Genomic DNA, 16,827 nt, shown 5'->3' with positions numbered 1-16,827 from the left:
TGGCGGGACACTGCTCCTACACGATCCTCCGTGTCCCTGCAAGGGACATGAGTGCAGTAAGAATTTGGACCTTCTGTCAGCATTCTTTATGTAGATTGTTCACGCACTTTCTTGAATGAGTAACATATTGGGGTGGCCTATCCAGTAGAATAAAGGCCACCTACAGCTATTTCTTTCAGGCAATGTAAGGTCAGCCAACGCAATTCACTTTGCAGCTTATCTACTATTAAGTGCCATTCGGTGTGTGCAGCCAAGGGCAATCAAGGTCTGCTCGTTCACCGCGCTGGGAGAAACCTTGGTTCACCTTGTCCCTACTTATGCAGCCATTTCATATATTTACTTTACTCTTGGATGTTTCAGACGTATTATGGAGTAGCACAAGTTTCTTTTCTCCTCTTTCATTAAAGAAATGTTTAGCAAGCTGTGTAAAAATGAAAGAAACAACTAAGGATAAATCAATTAAGAGATTTATATCCTTTCTGGTTCAATACACCCTGGTTTGTTTTTTCTTACTGCAACGATTCATTGACTGGAAACCAAGACATGAAAATTTTGTTTTCAGTGATTTAATATCTTTTGAAATATTCCCAGAATGGAACCCAGCAACTCCGCCTATATAACCCAGTTCTCATTTATTCCGCATGGAATAAGTCACTCTCATATATAGCAGTAACAAGCTATATTAAGTAGTACTTAAGATCACCCTAAGCAGTTTACGCAGAGGCTTCCCTTGGCTTCCTGGCTCTCACCAGTTCACTGACGGCTTCCAGATATTTCTGACCCCCTTCGTAGTCCAGGATCCTGTTGGTGCTCGTGGGAAGGCGTCCCCGGCTGGAAGGGACGTACCGAGTTTTGGTTGGATGTTTTAGTTGCCAAATATCAAAAGGAGAAATGGGTGGGCGTTGGTAGGAGACGGTGTAGACACTGTTCATCACTCCGGCTTCCTTCTTGTACCATTTTTTCATCAGGTACTCAAGGAGGCCATAGTTGGTGGGTGGTTCTGAGACAGGAAATGATTAAATGTTAGAAAAATTATAGAATTAAATTTTTGGTCCTATTGTTTTTACTCCACAGTTGCCATATGGAATATTTGTACTGACAGCAGATTAAGGACAACACTGGTCATTTTGTTCCCAGGGCATGTGTGTCTACCCTCTGCCTGGAAGGGAGAATCACTGTTAGATATCGATAGAACAGCAGTAATGCCATAAATGTAAGGAGTCCTGATTCTTCATAGTCTCTCTGGTAGATATTTTAAAAGTTAACAGAGCTGTACGTGTCACTTAAATTGGGAAACATAGTATGACTGTGTGAATTCCCCCGCTGGTTGTATGTCACAGCTCTCCTCGTTTCAGCTGTGTCCTGCATTAGTGCATGGGGGAGAGAAATCTGTTCAGTGCTTGCTATGGTCATCAAGTATTGTTGTACGGATGACATATCCACTTCATCAATCTGAAAAATAAGCTACCGATTGGGTGAGAAAGTAGCCAAAATTCACCGCAAGACCCACTTTTAGAATTAAAACAGAAGGAGGTTCCTGGCTGTGAGTCTACATATTGACCACTGCACCACGTTCCATCCATTTGAATTAATAATGCCCAAACCTACCAATAATGGGGAAATCTGATTTCTGAGGAATCCAGGAGAGCCTGCGTCCATTCCAGGTGCGGAGGGGAGGCAGCACAGGGTTATAACCGTGTCTGTTGTATTTATCGTCATACTCCGATACTAAATATCGGCTTCTTGGTTCATCATGATGGGTGAAGAGGTACTGTAGTGGCAGGCCCTGAAAGGAGACGTAGATGAAACGCTGCTGATTGTCTTTCCATGTAGCACTGAGATGGCTCGACATGCTTTTGAGTCACACTGTGCTACCAGTGATACCACAAAATGACAGCACATGTATTACTTGTAATTTAATCCCTGAAAATAAGAGCATTTGCATTTCAAGTAAAATAATTTTCCAGTTAAATTAATTACCTACATCTGTATGTCATGAGGTCTGATTAGTCTGATTTCAACACGTGCATCGTGGGTTTGCAGATACATTTAGGAAGGCTGCGAATGAAAAGCCGGTTGTCTTGCGCTGCTTAAGTGTTTCAGTGTGCACTAGCACTATATAGTCTGTCCGTCAGGAGAGAATGACAAGAATATTTGGGTGTGGAGAGGCACCTCGGAGAAAGGGACATTCTAGCAGGTGTTACTTGTGGGAAATATGATTGAAGTATTAGTCAAGGATCATTGCTGTTCGGAATGCTGGCACACACAGCCCTACATTGGAAATTCCCTTTACTTGCCTCGTATTTCTCGGCCAGGGTTCTCCTCAGCAATTGGTCTGGTTTGTGATCTGGGAAAGAAACGAAGTCTGTGCTGTAGATGCTGCTGCCAGGTTTCGCGGTGGATTTTAGCAACTGGAAAGATACACAACACTTAGTATAGCCGAGGGAATCTGAGAATTACAGCAGCTCTGTTCCAGTGCTGCTTCCTTCATCTACGCATTTAAAAGCACTTATTTGGACACAAGTCTGTACTATGTAGTTTTAATCAGATGGTAAAGTCAGCTGGTGCAATTATAAAATATTGGATTGACTCCTTGCTGTAAAGATAAGATACTGTACAGCCCTTGAAAAATGAGTCATGGTTTGGTGTTCAATACTTACACCTGCCATGTGAACTAGCACCTAAAACAAGTAATTCTAGCATAGCCAGGAGGATTTGCCCCAGCAGCTCCAATATCGAACCTAGCTGGCATGTTTTGACAAAGTTAAATGTCTAATGATGATAATTTGCTCAGCTCTTAATTAGGGCATGTGATCTGTCGACCAGCTCTACTAGCAAAGATGCTCTTGTTTATAGAAGCAAATGAAACCAATAGCCAAATAATTAAAGATCCTCTGATATAACTAATAATAAGTATTAAGTTATGAAAGGGGTAATGGAGCCTATCTTGTATAATGTTGGTATATATTATTAAGTTGTGTGTATTGTTATATGTAAGTTGTACAGCAGTCTGAAGGGATTGCCATAAAAAGTGCTATAGCGTTTTTAATTGGCTATGGTTATGTCCGCTGTGAATGGCACAATAAAACCCACGCTCGGGCTTTGCTTCTGTCCTGGCTTAGAGAAGAGTGGCAGATCATTAACAAAATGAATGAATGTAGGCTAAGCAAGATGCTCATCCTTCTTTTATCACCCTTCCGAGACAAGCCTGGCCTCTGTCACGGCTGCAGCAGGATGCTGCCTCCAGAGCGCTGGTTCCGACTCGCTCCACTCTCTCACGTATTTTCCTGCTCTTACCCGTGCCCTGTCTTCCACCCAGTTTCCAATGAGAACTTTAGTAGAGTATTTGGGTTTAACTTTCCACCAGTTCTCTCCATCCATATTTCCTTGTCTCACCAGCACTACCCCCCCTGGTTGTTGGAATTGTCTGTCAGGTTGGGTGGGTGAAAGGTTCCTCAGTACTCCAGTGCTAAAACTGGGGCAGAAAGGGGCTCCAGTCCTGCTGCTGGTGTGCTGAGAACCACGGGTGATGCGTGGAACTGCTTGCCCATAGAACCATCTGTTCATTGTCCCCATGGCGACTGTTGTTCCATCAACCACATTCTAGGCTGCATCAGATTCACTCTTGAGCAAAACAATGGTTCCTAACCCACTCAAGTCAGCGGGGCTTTTTTCTCTAATAGGTTTCAGAATCAGAGCGCAGAGTATGTCTTGAAATGCTGTGATATAAGTGGTACTCTCTCTGTGCAAACACACCACACATACCTGCACAACACACAGTCTCTCTTCACACAGACGTGTTTTATTTTAAACAAGTGGGACAAACCAGGATGTCCATTCAAAACAATATAATTCTTTATTGACGTAGCTAAAGGCTAAGGGCTTGCAGCATGGTACAAGCTTGTAAAAGCTTTGCATATTCCATGTTCCAACTAACAGCTGGAATAAGGTTCTGATGAGCCTTGGTTATCTTTGATTATGGCTGCCCTTGATTGACTACCCATCACCTGATATTAAATATCCTAAAAAGATATTTGTCTAGATTGAGGCATGAACAGACTCGTGGAATCTAAGGTGTCTACTATAAGCTTTTTAGGAAGTTAACAACGCTGTCCAATCCCCTTTTCCCAGATGGAAAGGAGAAACCGCAATAATCATATAGGCTTATGATTCCATGGAATCCGTCCTCGAGGTGGTACCAGGTCACTGGAACACCGTTGTCCTCCAGTCTCTTCTTGTAAAGCAAGCCGTCGTCCCGCAGCACGTCGTACTCACAGGTCAGGATGAAAGACTCGGGCAGCTGGTGAACAATAGCATCTTCGGCCAACAGTGGACACAGGTTGGGCTCACAGAATCTTTTCACTGTCTCGTAAACTTCAGCTACAAAATCAGTGGGCGTAAGTGGCTTCACACCCCTGACCTTAAATTTTTCGGGGATATTATCTGGACTCACCCACTTCCTGTACTTCAGCCTCATGTCTGGAGGAATATGAGAGCCCTCCAAGACCTCTTGCATGTGCAGCGCGTGCCCATTTAGGTACTGCAAAGCAAAGAAAGCGGCGCGTTCTCGAAATAAGAGAGGGACTCCCCGATTTTGATGATAGGATGGTAAATTGAAGTCCAGTGCCTGAAGACCTGGGTAGATCAAGATCTGGGCCCGTAGTTTGGGGAGGTCTGATCTACCTGCGAGGGTCTGGCAAACAGCAGCTGCCAGATTGCCCCCAGCACTGTCCCCGCAGACAACGACATTGGCAGGATCCACGCCATAGTGCTCGATATTGTTCATAAAGTGCAGGGTGGCATTGAGACAGTCTTCATACGCAGCAGGGTATTTGTGTTCAGGGGCTAAACGATACCTAATACACAAAAAGAGGCAAGTGTAAGAGAAGGAAATGTGTTAATCAGGAAATGGTATCCCATGCTGTCTTTCCAGCCCTATCATTTTGGGGTGGTTTTCTTCCAGGTTGGGATATTTGGTACCTCCTAAGCAGGCATTCCTCAGTTAGTGATTGCAGATAAGCTGTATATTGTCTGTTCAAATACAAAGGCTCAGTAAAGTAGGATTGTCTTCTGATGAAGAGCCTGCCAGAGCCTTTGAACATTCCTTAGTCATGCTGAAATCACCCTGTGTATTCTTGACAAGATAATTCAATCATTTTGAGCCTCTGCTTCCTATGTGTAAAATGAGAGTAATACAGCATGTGATTATTCTCTCTTTTTCTATACATCACAGTTCCTTGGAGCATCTTATTACATGTCCATATGTTCAGCAAAAGGAAGACTTTTTTAATCTAAGTTTTTGATTGGCTTTTATAGATTTTCTTAGTGTGCCAAATATTTCCATTTGGGTCGTTTCTGGGTGTATCAGGGCATGAACAATTAAGAGCTGTGAAATCTCTGTTATAACTATTTGCTTCTTTATGGACTTCACTGAATTCTATAGAAATTTCTCTGCAAAAAATAACATCTGCAAACCCAGTGCAGCTCTGCTGTGGCACCAAAGCAACAATAATCAAACAACAGATCTGGGTAGGGTTCACTTACTGAACAGATACAACTACCGATTCACTTTCTCTGGATATGTAGCGGCACACTTTTTCATAGGTATCTGGAAAAGAAATGATGTGTTTTCATTAGTGCTTTGCAATTACCCTCATTCTTGAAACAGCCAGGGAATGTCATTCCAGAAAGGCATGTGTTTGTCTTCAGACTTCCTCCCAAATCACATACTGAAACCTCTTATTTCAATATTACAGAAAGATGAGTGTTCTTTCTGTATTACTACAATTCCTCCAGCAGATATCTTACCGAGACTTCCAAACATCCAACCTCCTCCATGGAAGAAGATGATTCCTCTCCTTTGCCCGTCAGAGGCAGCTTTAGGCTGATAAACCCTCACAGGAACTTTGTTAAACTGCAGATCCTGGATAAAGAGCTTTGGGTCCACCCTTAGTTTCCGGCCCTGCCGCACGTATCGGCCAAAAGTGATCTGACTGCAAAGTCCAGTCTTCTCCAAAATCCTCCCCTGTTAGAGGGAAAAGAAGTTGAAAAGTCTTGAGTACAACGGATTTACTGAGCAAAATCAAGAGGCTTCATTTCCCAGTGATCTTGCAAACTAGAACATAAATCTGATGTAAGAATTGAACAAACAATTAGCTGGGAACCAAATTAATTAATGGAATCAAACAAATAAACCATTACAGTTCAGCTGCTAAACAAGATCCCAATTTTAAATACCCAATGAGCGTCTTTATCCATTCCCTTGTTGTCACCTGCTAGTGGGGTTCAGGAGAGCTGGATTGTTTTGTCAGGGAATTTCAAGAGGATGTAAATGGTGTAAGAAACAGTGTGGAGGAAAAGAAGGTCTGTGTGATAGCAAAGGTGATGTTGTGGCTAAAGGAGAAAACCAAAGATTTAAATTAAAAGATAGAGCAAGTGACAGAGGAAGAGTTCAGGCGAGCTCTAATGCTGTTTATGCAATGCTGGAAAAGGGAGTCCAGGGATTAAGTAAAGCAGCCCTAACCGGATTTGGTACCACGAACGTCAGCCGTGGCAGGAGCAGTTGAAGAGCTGCAGTTTTCCTTGTGCAAGGTGACTTCGCCTCAAGGTGAGGGCTCTTACCAGAGATAAGAGCAGCTCAGCTCTGAATTCGAGACTTAAACCAACACCGCGGGCTGGCAATATCTGTTAACGAGCCCCTCGCTACTTCTGAACGTAAAATGAGTTTTGCCCAAGATATGAGCAAGGTCTGCCGGGGTGCTCCCCGCATGATGCGCAGCCCCACGCATCCCATGAGATGCCGGGGCGTGTGGAGCATCACCCAGTCTCCTTCTTTTTTCGCTTCCCAGCGCGGTCCGCGGGCCGGGGTTTGATGCACCGGGCGGGGGTGCCTGCCCACCCTCACCGCGGGGGGACCCCGGCGGGGCCGGACCTGCGGAACCGTGTATCCCCCACCCCCGGCTCGGCTGGAAACACCCTCCCGCCCGCCGAAACCATCAGCGCGCCGGAGGGCGCGACTCACCAGGGCCGCGGTGCCGAGGAGGACCGCCAGGACCAGGCGCAGCTTGGCGGGCTGGTTCACCCCGGGCGGGATGTCGTAGCTGGGGAGGCCGAGGAGCACGGCGGCCAGCGCCGCCGCCAGCGCTGCCAGGGGCAGGAGCAGCAGCAGCAGCGCGGGCAGCAGCGCCATGGCCCGGCGGCCGCCCCGCGGGGCTCCCGGGGGCTCCCCGGCCCGCGGCGGGGCCCGGCAGCGTCCGCCCGCCCGGCCCCCTCCGCGCCGCGACCGCGGCCTCGGCCGGCGGCGTCACGGGCCGTTTGTGACAGCTCCGCAAAGCCGCCGCAGGGGTCATGGTGCGGGCGGCCCCGAGCCCCGGGGGGAGGCCGCGCTGGCGGCTTGAGGAGCGGTGTAATCTCGGTTCAAGGAGGCAGAGCGTGACCTGCGCCCATCGCCGCGTCCTGCGGGGGATCCGGGGGGGTCCCCGGTGCTGCCGTTTGAAAGGAGCCGGGAAAGCTGCAGCGCCGGGGGGTTGCCAGGGCACCCGCGTTCCTGATGGATTCGTCTTCTCATCGCCGGGAGTGTGTTGTCTGTCCTTAAATGTAGGGATTCTTTGTCTAAGGACAGGTGGAGCCTTTGCAGTCTGAAATCTAAACGGAAGACAGCATTTGTTTTTGTAAAAAAATCTGATTTCCTCAGTCTTGGGATTACTTTTTTTCCTTAGGATTTTAATGTCATCAATCTTACTATTTCATGTATGCTCAGTACTGGTTTTCCTTGCTTCCATCAGCCAGGTGTAATGAAGCATCATGTCAAGGAATACACTGCCCTGTCCTTTAAAGAAAACTCAAAACATGGAGAAACATCACAGCATGAATTAAAAAAAAAAAATAATATCAGGGTACCTCTCTTAGAAAGAACATAAAAACGTTTTGATTCCTATTTTTTATGTCTTTGAGGTAAACCTTCCAGTACACACAGATCAAGAGCCCAGTTCACTCACCCTTACTGTCTTTCTAAAACCTGACCTAAGTGTTTGCTCTCTACCAGCATCTCTTGCCTTGAGCTTCAACGAGCATAATGGAGACACTGCAAATTAAGTAGGAGTTTGCAGAGCTATGGTTATTCCAAAACCAGGACAGCCCTTCCTTGCCTCCAGCAAGGTGTCCCAAATTAACTCGGGCCCCCTACAGCTGCTCTTGCAGATGTGGATCTGCCACACCCACTGCATACATGTAGAATCTCCTCACTGAGACCTTGATCTGGTTTTCCAGAGCTTTCCTCCAACTCACTATGTACCTAACCTGTACTTTTTACCTAGATAAAATGAAGTCATGCTTTGGAGCTTATCAAATGGATATCACAAAGATCCTGACAGTAATTTACAGGAGTTATTTAATCCAAATAAAGTAAAGAATCTGGTAATTAAATACAAGGAATCAATCAGGTGCTGATTTGAAAGGGATGGAAACACAACATATGGAAAACATTAAAACTGTAGAGACTGAACTGTCAATAGGCTCATGAGGACAAAGACCAGTGTTGAGACAGTATTTGAAGTTCATGAATACCAAAATTAGTATTTTACATATCAAAAGGTATCACATTTTTGCTGTAAAGTACTACCTGAGGTTTAGGAGCCTAAATGGAGACATTAGTGGGACAAACACAAAGAGGGAAAATTGTTTTTACAGTCCTTTTATGAATTCAACAATTCTGTCCAATCCCCTTTTCCCAGATGTAAATGACAAAACATAAAGATCAAATAAGCATATAATGCCATGGAATCCGTCCTCGAGGTGGCACCAGGTCACTGGAACACCGTTGTCCTCCAGTCTCTTCTTGTAAAGCAAGCCGTCGTCCCGCAGCACGTCGTACTCACAGGTCAGGATGAAGGACTCGGGCAGCTGCTGAATAACAGCATCTTTGGCCAACAGTGGAGATACGGTGGAATCAAAGAATCCTTTAACTTTCTCAAAAACTTCAGCATTGAATTCTTGGGGCTTGTGTGGTTTGTAGCCTCTGACCTTAAATTTTTCGGGGATATTATCTGGACTCACCCACTTCCTGTACTTCAGCCTCATGTCTGGAGGAACATGAGAGCCCTCCAAGACCTCTTGCCTGTGCAGTGCATTTCCATTTAGGTACTGCAAAGCAAAGAAAGCGGCGTGTTCTCGAAATACAACAGGGACTCCTCGATTCTGCTGGTAAGATGGTAAATTGAAGTCCAGTGCCTGAAGACCTGGGTAGATCAAGATCTGGGCCCGTAGTTTGGGGAGGTCTGATCTACCTGCGAGGGTCTGGCAAACAGCAGCTGCCAGATTGCCCCCAGCACTGTCCCCGCAGACAATGACATTGGCAGGATCCACGCCGTAGTGCTCACTGTTCTTCATGAAGTGTATGGTGGCATTGAGACAGTCTTCATACGCAGCAGGGTATTTGTGTTCAGGGGCTAAACGATACCTAATACACAAAGAGGCAACAAAATAAGAGCAGCAAATATAACTAAATACAAATTTTGTACAGCACCTTGGCTTTCCCTGTGTTGTTTGAGGGGTGTCATCTGCTAAACAGCTTTTTGTCCAGCGAGTTATCACAGATATAGCCACTGGGATGAAGCTGTGAGGATGTAGCATAGTTTAAGTCTTCTGAGATCAGCTCTGATTAGAACTTGAGTGATACAAGTTCATTTTACTTTTCTGGTGTAGACTGTGTCTGGCTTGTGGATGAAGTAATTCAATCAGTCTGCACCTCACCTTGTGTTAGGGTATTTTCTCTGGACAATTGTTTTGTTTTATTTTTCTCATTATTTTTAAATAATGAGAGAGTTATATTTTTCTGTATTATTAGCGTTACAATTTTGTTTGGTGCCAGCGTAGCTCTGTGTTGTGAGATACACAAACCTCACTTTGGAGTCTGTACTCTCCCTGCATTAGCAGATTCGGGGCAGAGGAGAAGAAATGAAAATAGTCCCCTTGAAATTCTGCCTGGCCATCTGGGACCCTGGGGAAATGGTTTATTGAGGAGTGTTCGCACAGGACGTGCAGCACTGGGGTTCTGAGAAAAGCAGCAGGACCTCCATAGGGTAGCACTGACACAACTCACCCAACGGACACAACCACTGACTCGCTCTTTCTGGCAATGTAACGGCAGACGTCTTCATAGGTATCTGCAAAAAGTTGGGGGGTCGCTAGCTGCCCGCTCTAGGAACCTCCTTTTCCCGCCCTTCCCGACCCCCACACCTCCCCTGTCCCCTCAGCGCTGCCGCCTCCCCTCACGGCTCACCCTGCGCACCGGGCTGGCCGAAGATGACGGGAAAACTCGGCCAGATTTCAGACTTTCTGCCACATCTCGGGGCAGGATCATCCCCCCCCCCGCCTCCAGAGGATAACAACAGCAGCTCGCAGCTGCGGAGCGCTCAGCATCCCTGCCCGCCGTACCGGTGCTGCCGCACACCCAGCCGCCGCCGTGGAAGAAGATGGCGGCCAGCCGCGGGCCGGCAGGTGGCGCGCGGGGCCGGTACACCCGCACCGGCACCCGGCCCAACTCGGCGTCCTCCAGCCAGAGCCGCGGCTCCGGCCCCAGCCTCCTCCCGGACAGCACGTAGCGGACGAAGGCGAACTCGGTGCACACCCCGATCTTCTCCAAAATCTTCCCCTATTGGAAGAGAGAGAGGAGAGCCCGGCTGAGCGGAGCGCGGCCTCCCCGCGGGCCGCCCCAGGGGAGGCTCCGGACACCACAGGTTGCTGTGAGGAGACCCTGCGCCCGCCTTCCCGCGGCTGCTGAGGGGACACCCGGGCTTCGTGTTGGCGGGTTAGCCTGCTCCAGAGCCTCTGCCACTCCGGTCCGGGCGTCGACAGAAAGCCAGCCCAGAAGACGGAGCCGTGGTGGTCCCAGGGCCATGGTGGCCCCTGTGAGGCTGCTGGTCGCCTTGGCACCGTGCGCCTGAGCAGGTAGGCCCGTGCGTCCCACTCACGCTCTGACAGGCAAAACGTCTTGGGGGAGGAAAAAAATAGGTGTTTTTTTTCTCAGCATCGTCAATCCTTGGGTTTCACACCAGCTTCATGCACTTAAAGGCTCACAACACAGGTGTTGTACCTCTCAAGTTCCCTGTGAGTCTGGTTTTATCTGCTTAAAAACACCCGGCCTTCCGTCAGTGTTACTGGAAGGCCCCAAGAATGGCCTGAAAACATCATCTGTGCTTAGCTGAAATGGACATCAAAGCAATCTCGCTTTCGATAAATAATTAATTTAAATGGAATTAGGGAAGCACAGCTGATCTTGTGGTTGGCTTCATCCCTGTGTAGTAGGGAAAACCTGACTGAAACTATGTGAGGTCTGACAGAATGATTTTACGAATATTGCCCTCTAAAATCAGCCCCCCAAAAAGGAAAGACTCATTTAAGTCTTGATGAAGCCAGCAGGATTCTAGTATATACATATACGACATTACAAAAATAACACTGAAACCACATTTCTGGCAGAAAACATGGCAGAATAACTCACCAGAGCAGATATCATAACCATAGAAGCATGGACAATTCGGAGCTTTCCAGGATGATTCACTCCAGCAGGGATGCATATGTTGGAATACTCGGATTGAATTGTTCCTATAATTGGTAGTATGAATGAAGCGGTAAAAATCACCAGCAGTATCACTGGCAATATATAAATGAATGCCATTCACTTAACCAAAGGTGAGGTGTCTTCACACGTGTATTTGTTTTAGCTTTCAGAGATAATAGTAAACCTTAGAGCAGTCCGAGTTAGAACAGATCTCTCGGGTGTTGCGGACTTTAAAAGTCCTTGGAAATGTTGCGTAAGGTGCCAGCACACATCATATTGGAGATCTGGCAGAGTGTGATTAATTTCCTGTTTAGCTTCACCTTAATTGTGGGACTGGTGCATGGCCTGGTATTTTACATGGTGTTTTCGGGTTGCAGATGTTATGAATGGCTGCTCAGAGACAGCAGTTAAGTGCTGAATGAATTTCTAGTTTCTGATGGGTTGCTGTTTACAAGGAGAGCCAGCTACCGTGGAGGTTAAATTACCTCTTGCATCTGATCTGCAGGCACAACGTATTGTTTCCTCAATCGTGACATTTGTTAAGTAGTTTTGAATATATAGTTTTAACAAGGACATTTAGAAAATAAAATGGGAACTAACATGATAAAAAAAGCTAACTAATATGTGCTCTACAAAAGTAAATGCATCAGTCTTGCTTTGCTGTTAGAGTATTTAAGCACAGGAGCAAGTTTTTCAGCGTACTCATATGTTTAATAAACATAGGAAAACATTTACACAAAGCTGTTAATAGAGTATCTTTGTTGGGCACAGTTGCAGCTTTGACTTCATTTTTTCAGGTCTAAAATACCAGTTACCCAGCCCATAGAAATCTTGTGCAAGTCAGTGACTGGGAATCTTAGACACAGGCAGTGAATAACATTGTAATATCAGCAACTTCTCCTTTACCAAAACACCATCTTCTAGGAAGAATGAAACCATAGATCATAATTAAACAAAATGGGGCGGACCAGATGTTGTTTTAGTTTTACTGCATCTTTAATATTTACTGAGAGAATAGCGAGTGTCTGCTCCAAAGAGATCATTAAAATAGGCAGACTACACATAGAAAACTTCAAACAGCACTAAAAGAAACTTGCATAGCATTCTTAAAATATATTTTGCTGTGATCACATTGACATAATTGATCATTAACAGATTGTCCTACTAAAACCTCTCACATGGGGGTTATAAGCATAAAAGACCACAGAAAATTGGCAGTAGAAAGAAAGGAAATAGTTTCTATAAGCTTTTTAGAAAGCTGACAATATTGTAAGCACCCCTTTTTGCAGCTGGAAATGACAAAACATATTTATCAAGTAAGCATATAATGCCATGGAATCCGTCCTCGAGGTGGCACCAGGTCACTGGAACACCGTTGTCCTCCAGTCTCTTCTTGTAAAGCAAGCCGTCGTCCCGCAGCACGTCGTACTCACAGGTCAGGATGAAAGACTCGGGCAGCTGCCGAATAACAGCATCTTCGGCCAACAGTGGACACAGGGTGGGCTCACAGAATCTTTTAACTTTCTCAAAAACTTCAGGTGTGCAGTCTAGTAGCACGTGTGGTTTATAGCCTCTGATCTTAAATTTTTCAGGGATGTTATCTGGACTCACCCACTTCCTATATTTTAATTTAATATCTATAGGAATATGAGAGCCATCCAGGACCTCTTGCATGTGCAATAAATTCCCATTTAGGTACTGTAGCACATAGAAAACGGCATGTTCTCGGTATAAGAGAGGGACTCCTCGATTCTGCTGGTAAGATGGTAAATTGAAGTCCAGTGCCTGAAGACCTGGGTAGATCAAGATCTGAGCGCGTAGTTTGGGGAGGTCTGATCTACCTGCGAGGGTCTGGCAAACAGCAGCTGCCAGATTGCCCCCAGCACTGTCCCCGCAGACAACGACATTAGCAGGTTCCACACCGTAGTGCTCACTATTCTTCATGAAGTGTATGGTGGCATTGAGACAGTCTTCATACGCAGCAGGGTATTTGTGTTCAGGGGCTAAACGATACCTAATACACAAAAAGAGACAATTCTGTCTAGGTTTTATTGAGCTGTGTAGTTGGTTTATGCTTTACCTTTCTATGGGTTGAATACAAATAATATTTCTTTTTTATGTCTTCGTTACAGTGCAACTATATCCTCATAATCCAAATCATTATGTCTGTATATTGATAATGATATTAGGTTGTCATTCAGGTAGTGCTTCTGTAAGCATCAACCAGAGTTTCCTTGAATAAGAATGAAGTAGAATATATGGCTTACTATTTGTTTATTATCAATTTTGAGTTTGGAATTGGAAAACATTGATTGGAAACTTCATTTTCCAGCTAGATTATTTGTGGCATAGACAATGAAAACTGAGTCAATCTCCAGGGGCTCCAGACAAGAGCAGAGTGAATTTGTAAATCACAAGCTTGAAAAGTCCCACAGGAACATTTATCTGGGAATGGTTGTTGCTCTGATCAGGGAAGCTGTAAGGTGATGCTCACACTATGGGAAATAATCTCTAAAAACCAGCATGAGAAAAGACTCACCCAACAGATACAACCACTGATTCACTTTCTCTGGCGATAAAGCGGCATATGTTTTCATAGACCTCTGAAAGAAACATATTTGGTGGGGTTTGGGTTTGGTTTGGGTTTTTTCGCCAGAGTACTAATGTTATATATTGCATAAGTCAAAGAATTGCAAGAAGAAAATACTATCTACCTTTCTCTGTCCCTTCCTACATAGCTCCTCAGACCTGTACACCCTCATCTTCCTATTGCAGTATTTGCTCACTGTATTTTTCTCCTCATATCTCATTGTCCTTGTCTTTAAGAAAAATGCACATGGTGCACAGCAGATGCTTTCTTCTGACAGCAAGACTTAGAGTGCACCTCTGTTACACTCCAACTTCGTAACTGCTATGCATCAAATGATAATCAACTTTACCATTTATGAAGCAGATACATCTTTAACTAAATTGTAATATTTTTTCTGTTAGATATCTTACCAAGACTTCCGAGTACCCATCCTCCTCCATGGAAAAACATAACTCCTCTCCTTTGGCTGGCAGATGGAACCTTGGGCTGATAGATCCTTATAGGCACCGTATCAAACCTCAGGTTCTTGATGAGGAGCTTTGGGTCCACTCCTACAGGCATTCGATCTTGTATGTACCGTATGAAGCTAAACTGACTGCAGATGCCAATTTTTTCCAAAATCTTTCCCTGTTCAAAGGCGAAGAGAATAGGGAGTTCACTCAAGAGCTTCTTTATTTTCCAAAGCAAAGGCACTGTATGTGCAGTACACACGTGATGTCTAAGTTGTATATTTTAGTGGAGTAGGTGTACAGGTGTAGTACAACTGAACAAAGAACAGTAGCCTCATGAGAAGTCTCATCAACAGCAGTGTTCACTGAAGACCACGATCCCAAATCAATGCAACGTTAACGAAGACTAGTGAAATAATATTCTTTTGCTTTCTCAGCTTTCTAACATTGAAAACAAGTTTGGTTTTCACTGGTTATTCTGAACAAAAATACAAATGAGAGCTACTGGTCCAACATAGCTTTGCAAAACCAACCAAACAAAAAAGGTATAACATCTCTTTTGAAATATATTATTCAGTCAGGCCAAACCAGTACTTCAGTCTTTATGAAGATTTGGATCAAGCTCTTAATATTCACTATTTTGTTACGAATATTTCTCATTAGACCACCAGATTTGAATGGATTGTCAGTACAGTGTTATGACTCTCAATATATTTACCTATGAAAGACCTTTTGTTCAGTGACATCAGCTGTTTATGATGTTCTCTATGTCTGATTTTGAGGCTGAAGAAGCTAATACATTTTGCAACATACTGATTTTAATTAATTATAGAAGCTAGTCTTAGTGTCTCTGATTGTATACGAACATGTTAAAGTGATTTATTCTATTGTATTTGCTATTTTCCAAGCAGACAGGGAAAAACTTTCAAGAATAGTCTCCCCTTTACATTCAGCTTGTTCTGTTTCTTTCATCCTGTGTTGTTTACATTGCAGTGTACAATTCTGGTTATTGGTACTAATGGGCAGAGTATAGATGATAAAAAGAGAACTGGCTTGTCCAGCTGCTTAAGTAATCTCTTTCTGATTGCAATGTGTATACAGCCAAAGCATGAGACTATATATCTAGAATTCATTACTATAATCTACTATAATCTAGATTATTTCTGACAGATTATATATATATATTTCGTTTTAAATAGTTTGCCCTTCCTGGAGGTGTGTAAGTAATTTATTAAGTATATCTACAACCTCTGCTCTCTTGTGTTTTTAATATCTTCCATCATGACAGCATCTATACATCTGTCATCACATGGAAATCCCTCTGATTTGGCAAGATCTTTGTCAGCAGAGATCACTTGAGGATGGGTGCTGGTAAGGCAAGAGAAGTCGGGCTGGCCAGGATAGTTCCCATCAATTCCATGCTTAGCTGCTGCAGGAGTTATAAAAGTGTTTGGGAGAGATGGCATTCCTTCAGCTCCTCTTGGGCATCGTTACCTCGTTTTGTCACTGGTGTGACAAAAACTCTCCCTTCCCAAAACCAGCTTTGAAATGGTCAGTTTCTAATTTTGTCTTCAAAATAAATATGTGACTCTCATCCCCAAGTCCAAGAAAAGCTTGAAACCACAGCCCAAAGACATCTGATACATTCTGAACCTAGAAATAGAAATGATCCAACGTGTATAAGTGTTCTTAATCAAATTATTGCTAGGTTAGCACAATTCATTGTAGAAGCACAGTCAGACTTTCAAATGCTTGTGTGAGGCAGCATTTTCATACTGCCAAATGTTAGAGCTAGGCAGGACTGTAATCATGCAGTGTAGTGCAAAAAACCTGGTAAAGGTTTCTTAAGTAAAACTCAGCTTCTATATTCAACATGTAGCATGAGAGTTATGCCCACTTCTCTCTCTGAAAATTAATTCCAAGCAGGATTCTAGTGTTGCATTGTTTAAAATCTACAGGTACACCATTCTTCCCCAAGAAATCACACAAGGTTCACTTACCACCACAGCTGTGCATATTATAAATACGTGAATGATTCGGAGCTTTACAGGCCGATCCACTCCAGAAGGAATGTCCGAGTTGGATAAATCAAAATTAATTGCCCCCAAGACCAGTAATATAAATCCGGCAACAAAAACTGCTAAGAATAACACCAGCAGTATGTAAGCAACTGCCATTTTGCTGAGCGGCAAAGTGACCTGAAATGTCTTTGATATGACTTTCCCTGA

The 16,827-nt window shown here is 44.5% G+C and overlaps 5 protein-coding genes across 8 annotated transcripts in view; 1 reads left to right on the top strand and 4 right to left on the bottom strand.

Annotated features, from left to right (window-relative positions):
• Nucleotides 1-369: 369 nt before the first annotated feature.
• CFAP107 (cilia and flagella associated protein 107) lies at nt 370-3,669 on the bottom strand. 2 transcript variants are annotated; one of them, XM_021281823.2, is made up of 4 exons: nt 3,397-3,669; nt 2,298-2,411; nt 1,609-1,786; nt 370-1,000 (listed from the first exon to the last, which is right to left on the bottom strand). In XM_021281823.2, exons 1-4 carry the CDS (start codon nt 3,574-3,576, stop codon nt 714-716), a joined length of 759 nt encoding a protein of 252 aa, XP_021137498.1. In that variant the 5' UTR covers nt 3,577-3,669; the 3' UTR covers nt 370-713. The 2 variants fall into 2 exon arrangements, with proteins under 2 accessions (XP_021137498.1, XP_005514401.3); XM_005514344.3 differs by having other exon boundaries at nt 377-1,000; nt 3,298-3,657.
• Nucleotides 3,670-3,833: 164 nt separating this feature from the next.
• Nucleotides 3,834-7,250, bottom strand: LOC102092929 (arylacetamide deacetylase-like 4). Its single transcript, XM_021281841.2, has 4 exons — nt 7,022-7,250; nt 5,809-6,025; nt 5,545-5,608; nt 3,834-4,856 (listed from the first exon to the last, which is right to left on the bottom strand). The coding sequence occupies exons 1-4, from the start codon at nt 7,187-7,189 to the stop codon at nt 4,082-4,084; spliced, it is 1,224 nt and encodes a 407-aa protein (XP_021137516.2). The 5' UTR covers nt 7,190-7,250; the 3' UTR covers nt 3,834-4,081.
• A 255-nt stretch (nt 7,251-7,505) lies between these two features.
• Nucleotides 7,506-11,797, bottom strand: LOC102093105 (arylacetamide deacetylase-like 4). Of its 2 annotated transcripts, XR_010467427.1 has the most exons (6): nt 11,501-11,797; nt 10,435-10,651; nt 10,100-10,163; nt 8,621-9,457; nt 7,742-7,828; nt 7,506-7,644 (listed from the first exon to the last, which is right to left on the bottom strand). XR_010467427.1 is itself a non-coding variant. In XM_065037609.1 (4 exons), the coding sequence occupies exons 1-4, from the start codon at nt 11,675-11,677 to the stop codon at nt 8,683-8,685; spliced, it is 1,233 nt and encodes a 410-aa protein (XP_064893681.1). In that variant the 5' UTR covers nt 11,678-11,797; the 3' UTR covers nt 8,548-8,682. The 2 variants fall into 2 exon arrangements, 1 of the variants encoding a protein (XP_064893681.1); XM_065037609.1 differs by lacking the exons at nt 7,506-7,644; nt 7,742-7,828 and having other exon boundaries at nt 8,548-9,457.
• The window catches only part of DHRS3 (dehydrogenase/reductase 3), a 49,556-nt gene continuing 43,257 nt past the window's right edge, over nt 10,529-16,827 (top strand). For both annotated transcript variants that reach the window (XM_065037612.1, XM_065037613.1), the window contains exon 1: nt 10,529-10,947. The gene's annotated coding sequence lies outside the window, so the exon portion shown is untranslated. The remainder of the gene's footprint in view (nt 10,948-16,827) is intronic.
• LOC102087125 (arylacetamide deacetylase-like 4) lies at nt 12,330-16,804 on the bottom strand. The gene is made up of 4 exons (XM_005514228.3): nt 16,600-16,804; nt 14,561-14,777; nt 14,100-14,163; nt 12,330-13,574 (listed from the first exon to the last, which is right to left on the bottom strand). The coding sequence occupies exons 1-4, from the start codon at nt 16,774-16,776 to the stop codon at nt 12,800-12,802; spliced, it is 1,233 nt and encodes a 410-aa protein (XP_005514285.2). The 5' UTR covers nt 16,777-16,804; the 3' UTR covers nt 12,330-12,799.

The sequence above is a fragment of the Columba livia genome, chromosome 21 (assembly GCF_036013475.1).
Source record: "Columba livia isolate bColLiv1 breed racing homer chromosome 21, bColLiv1.pat.W.v2, whole genome shotgun sequence".
NCBI lineage: Eukaryota > Metazoa > Chordata > Aves > Columbiformes > Columbidae > Columba > Columba livia.
This window is presented reverse-complemented; position numbering and strand designations above follow the sequence as displayed.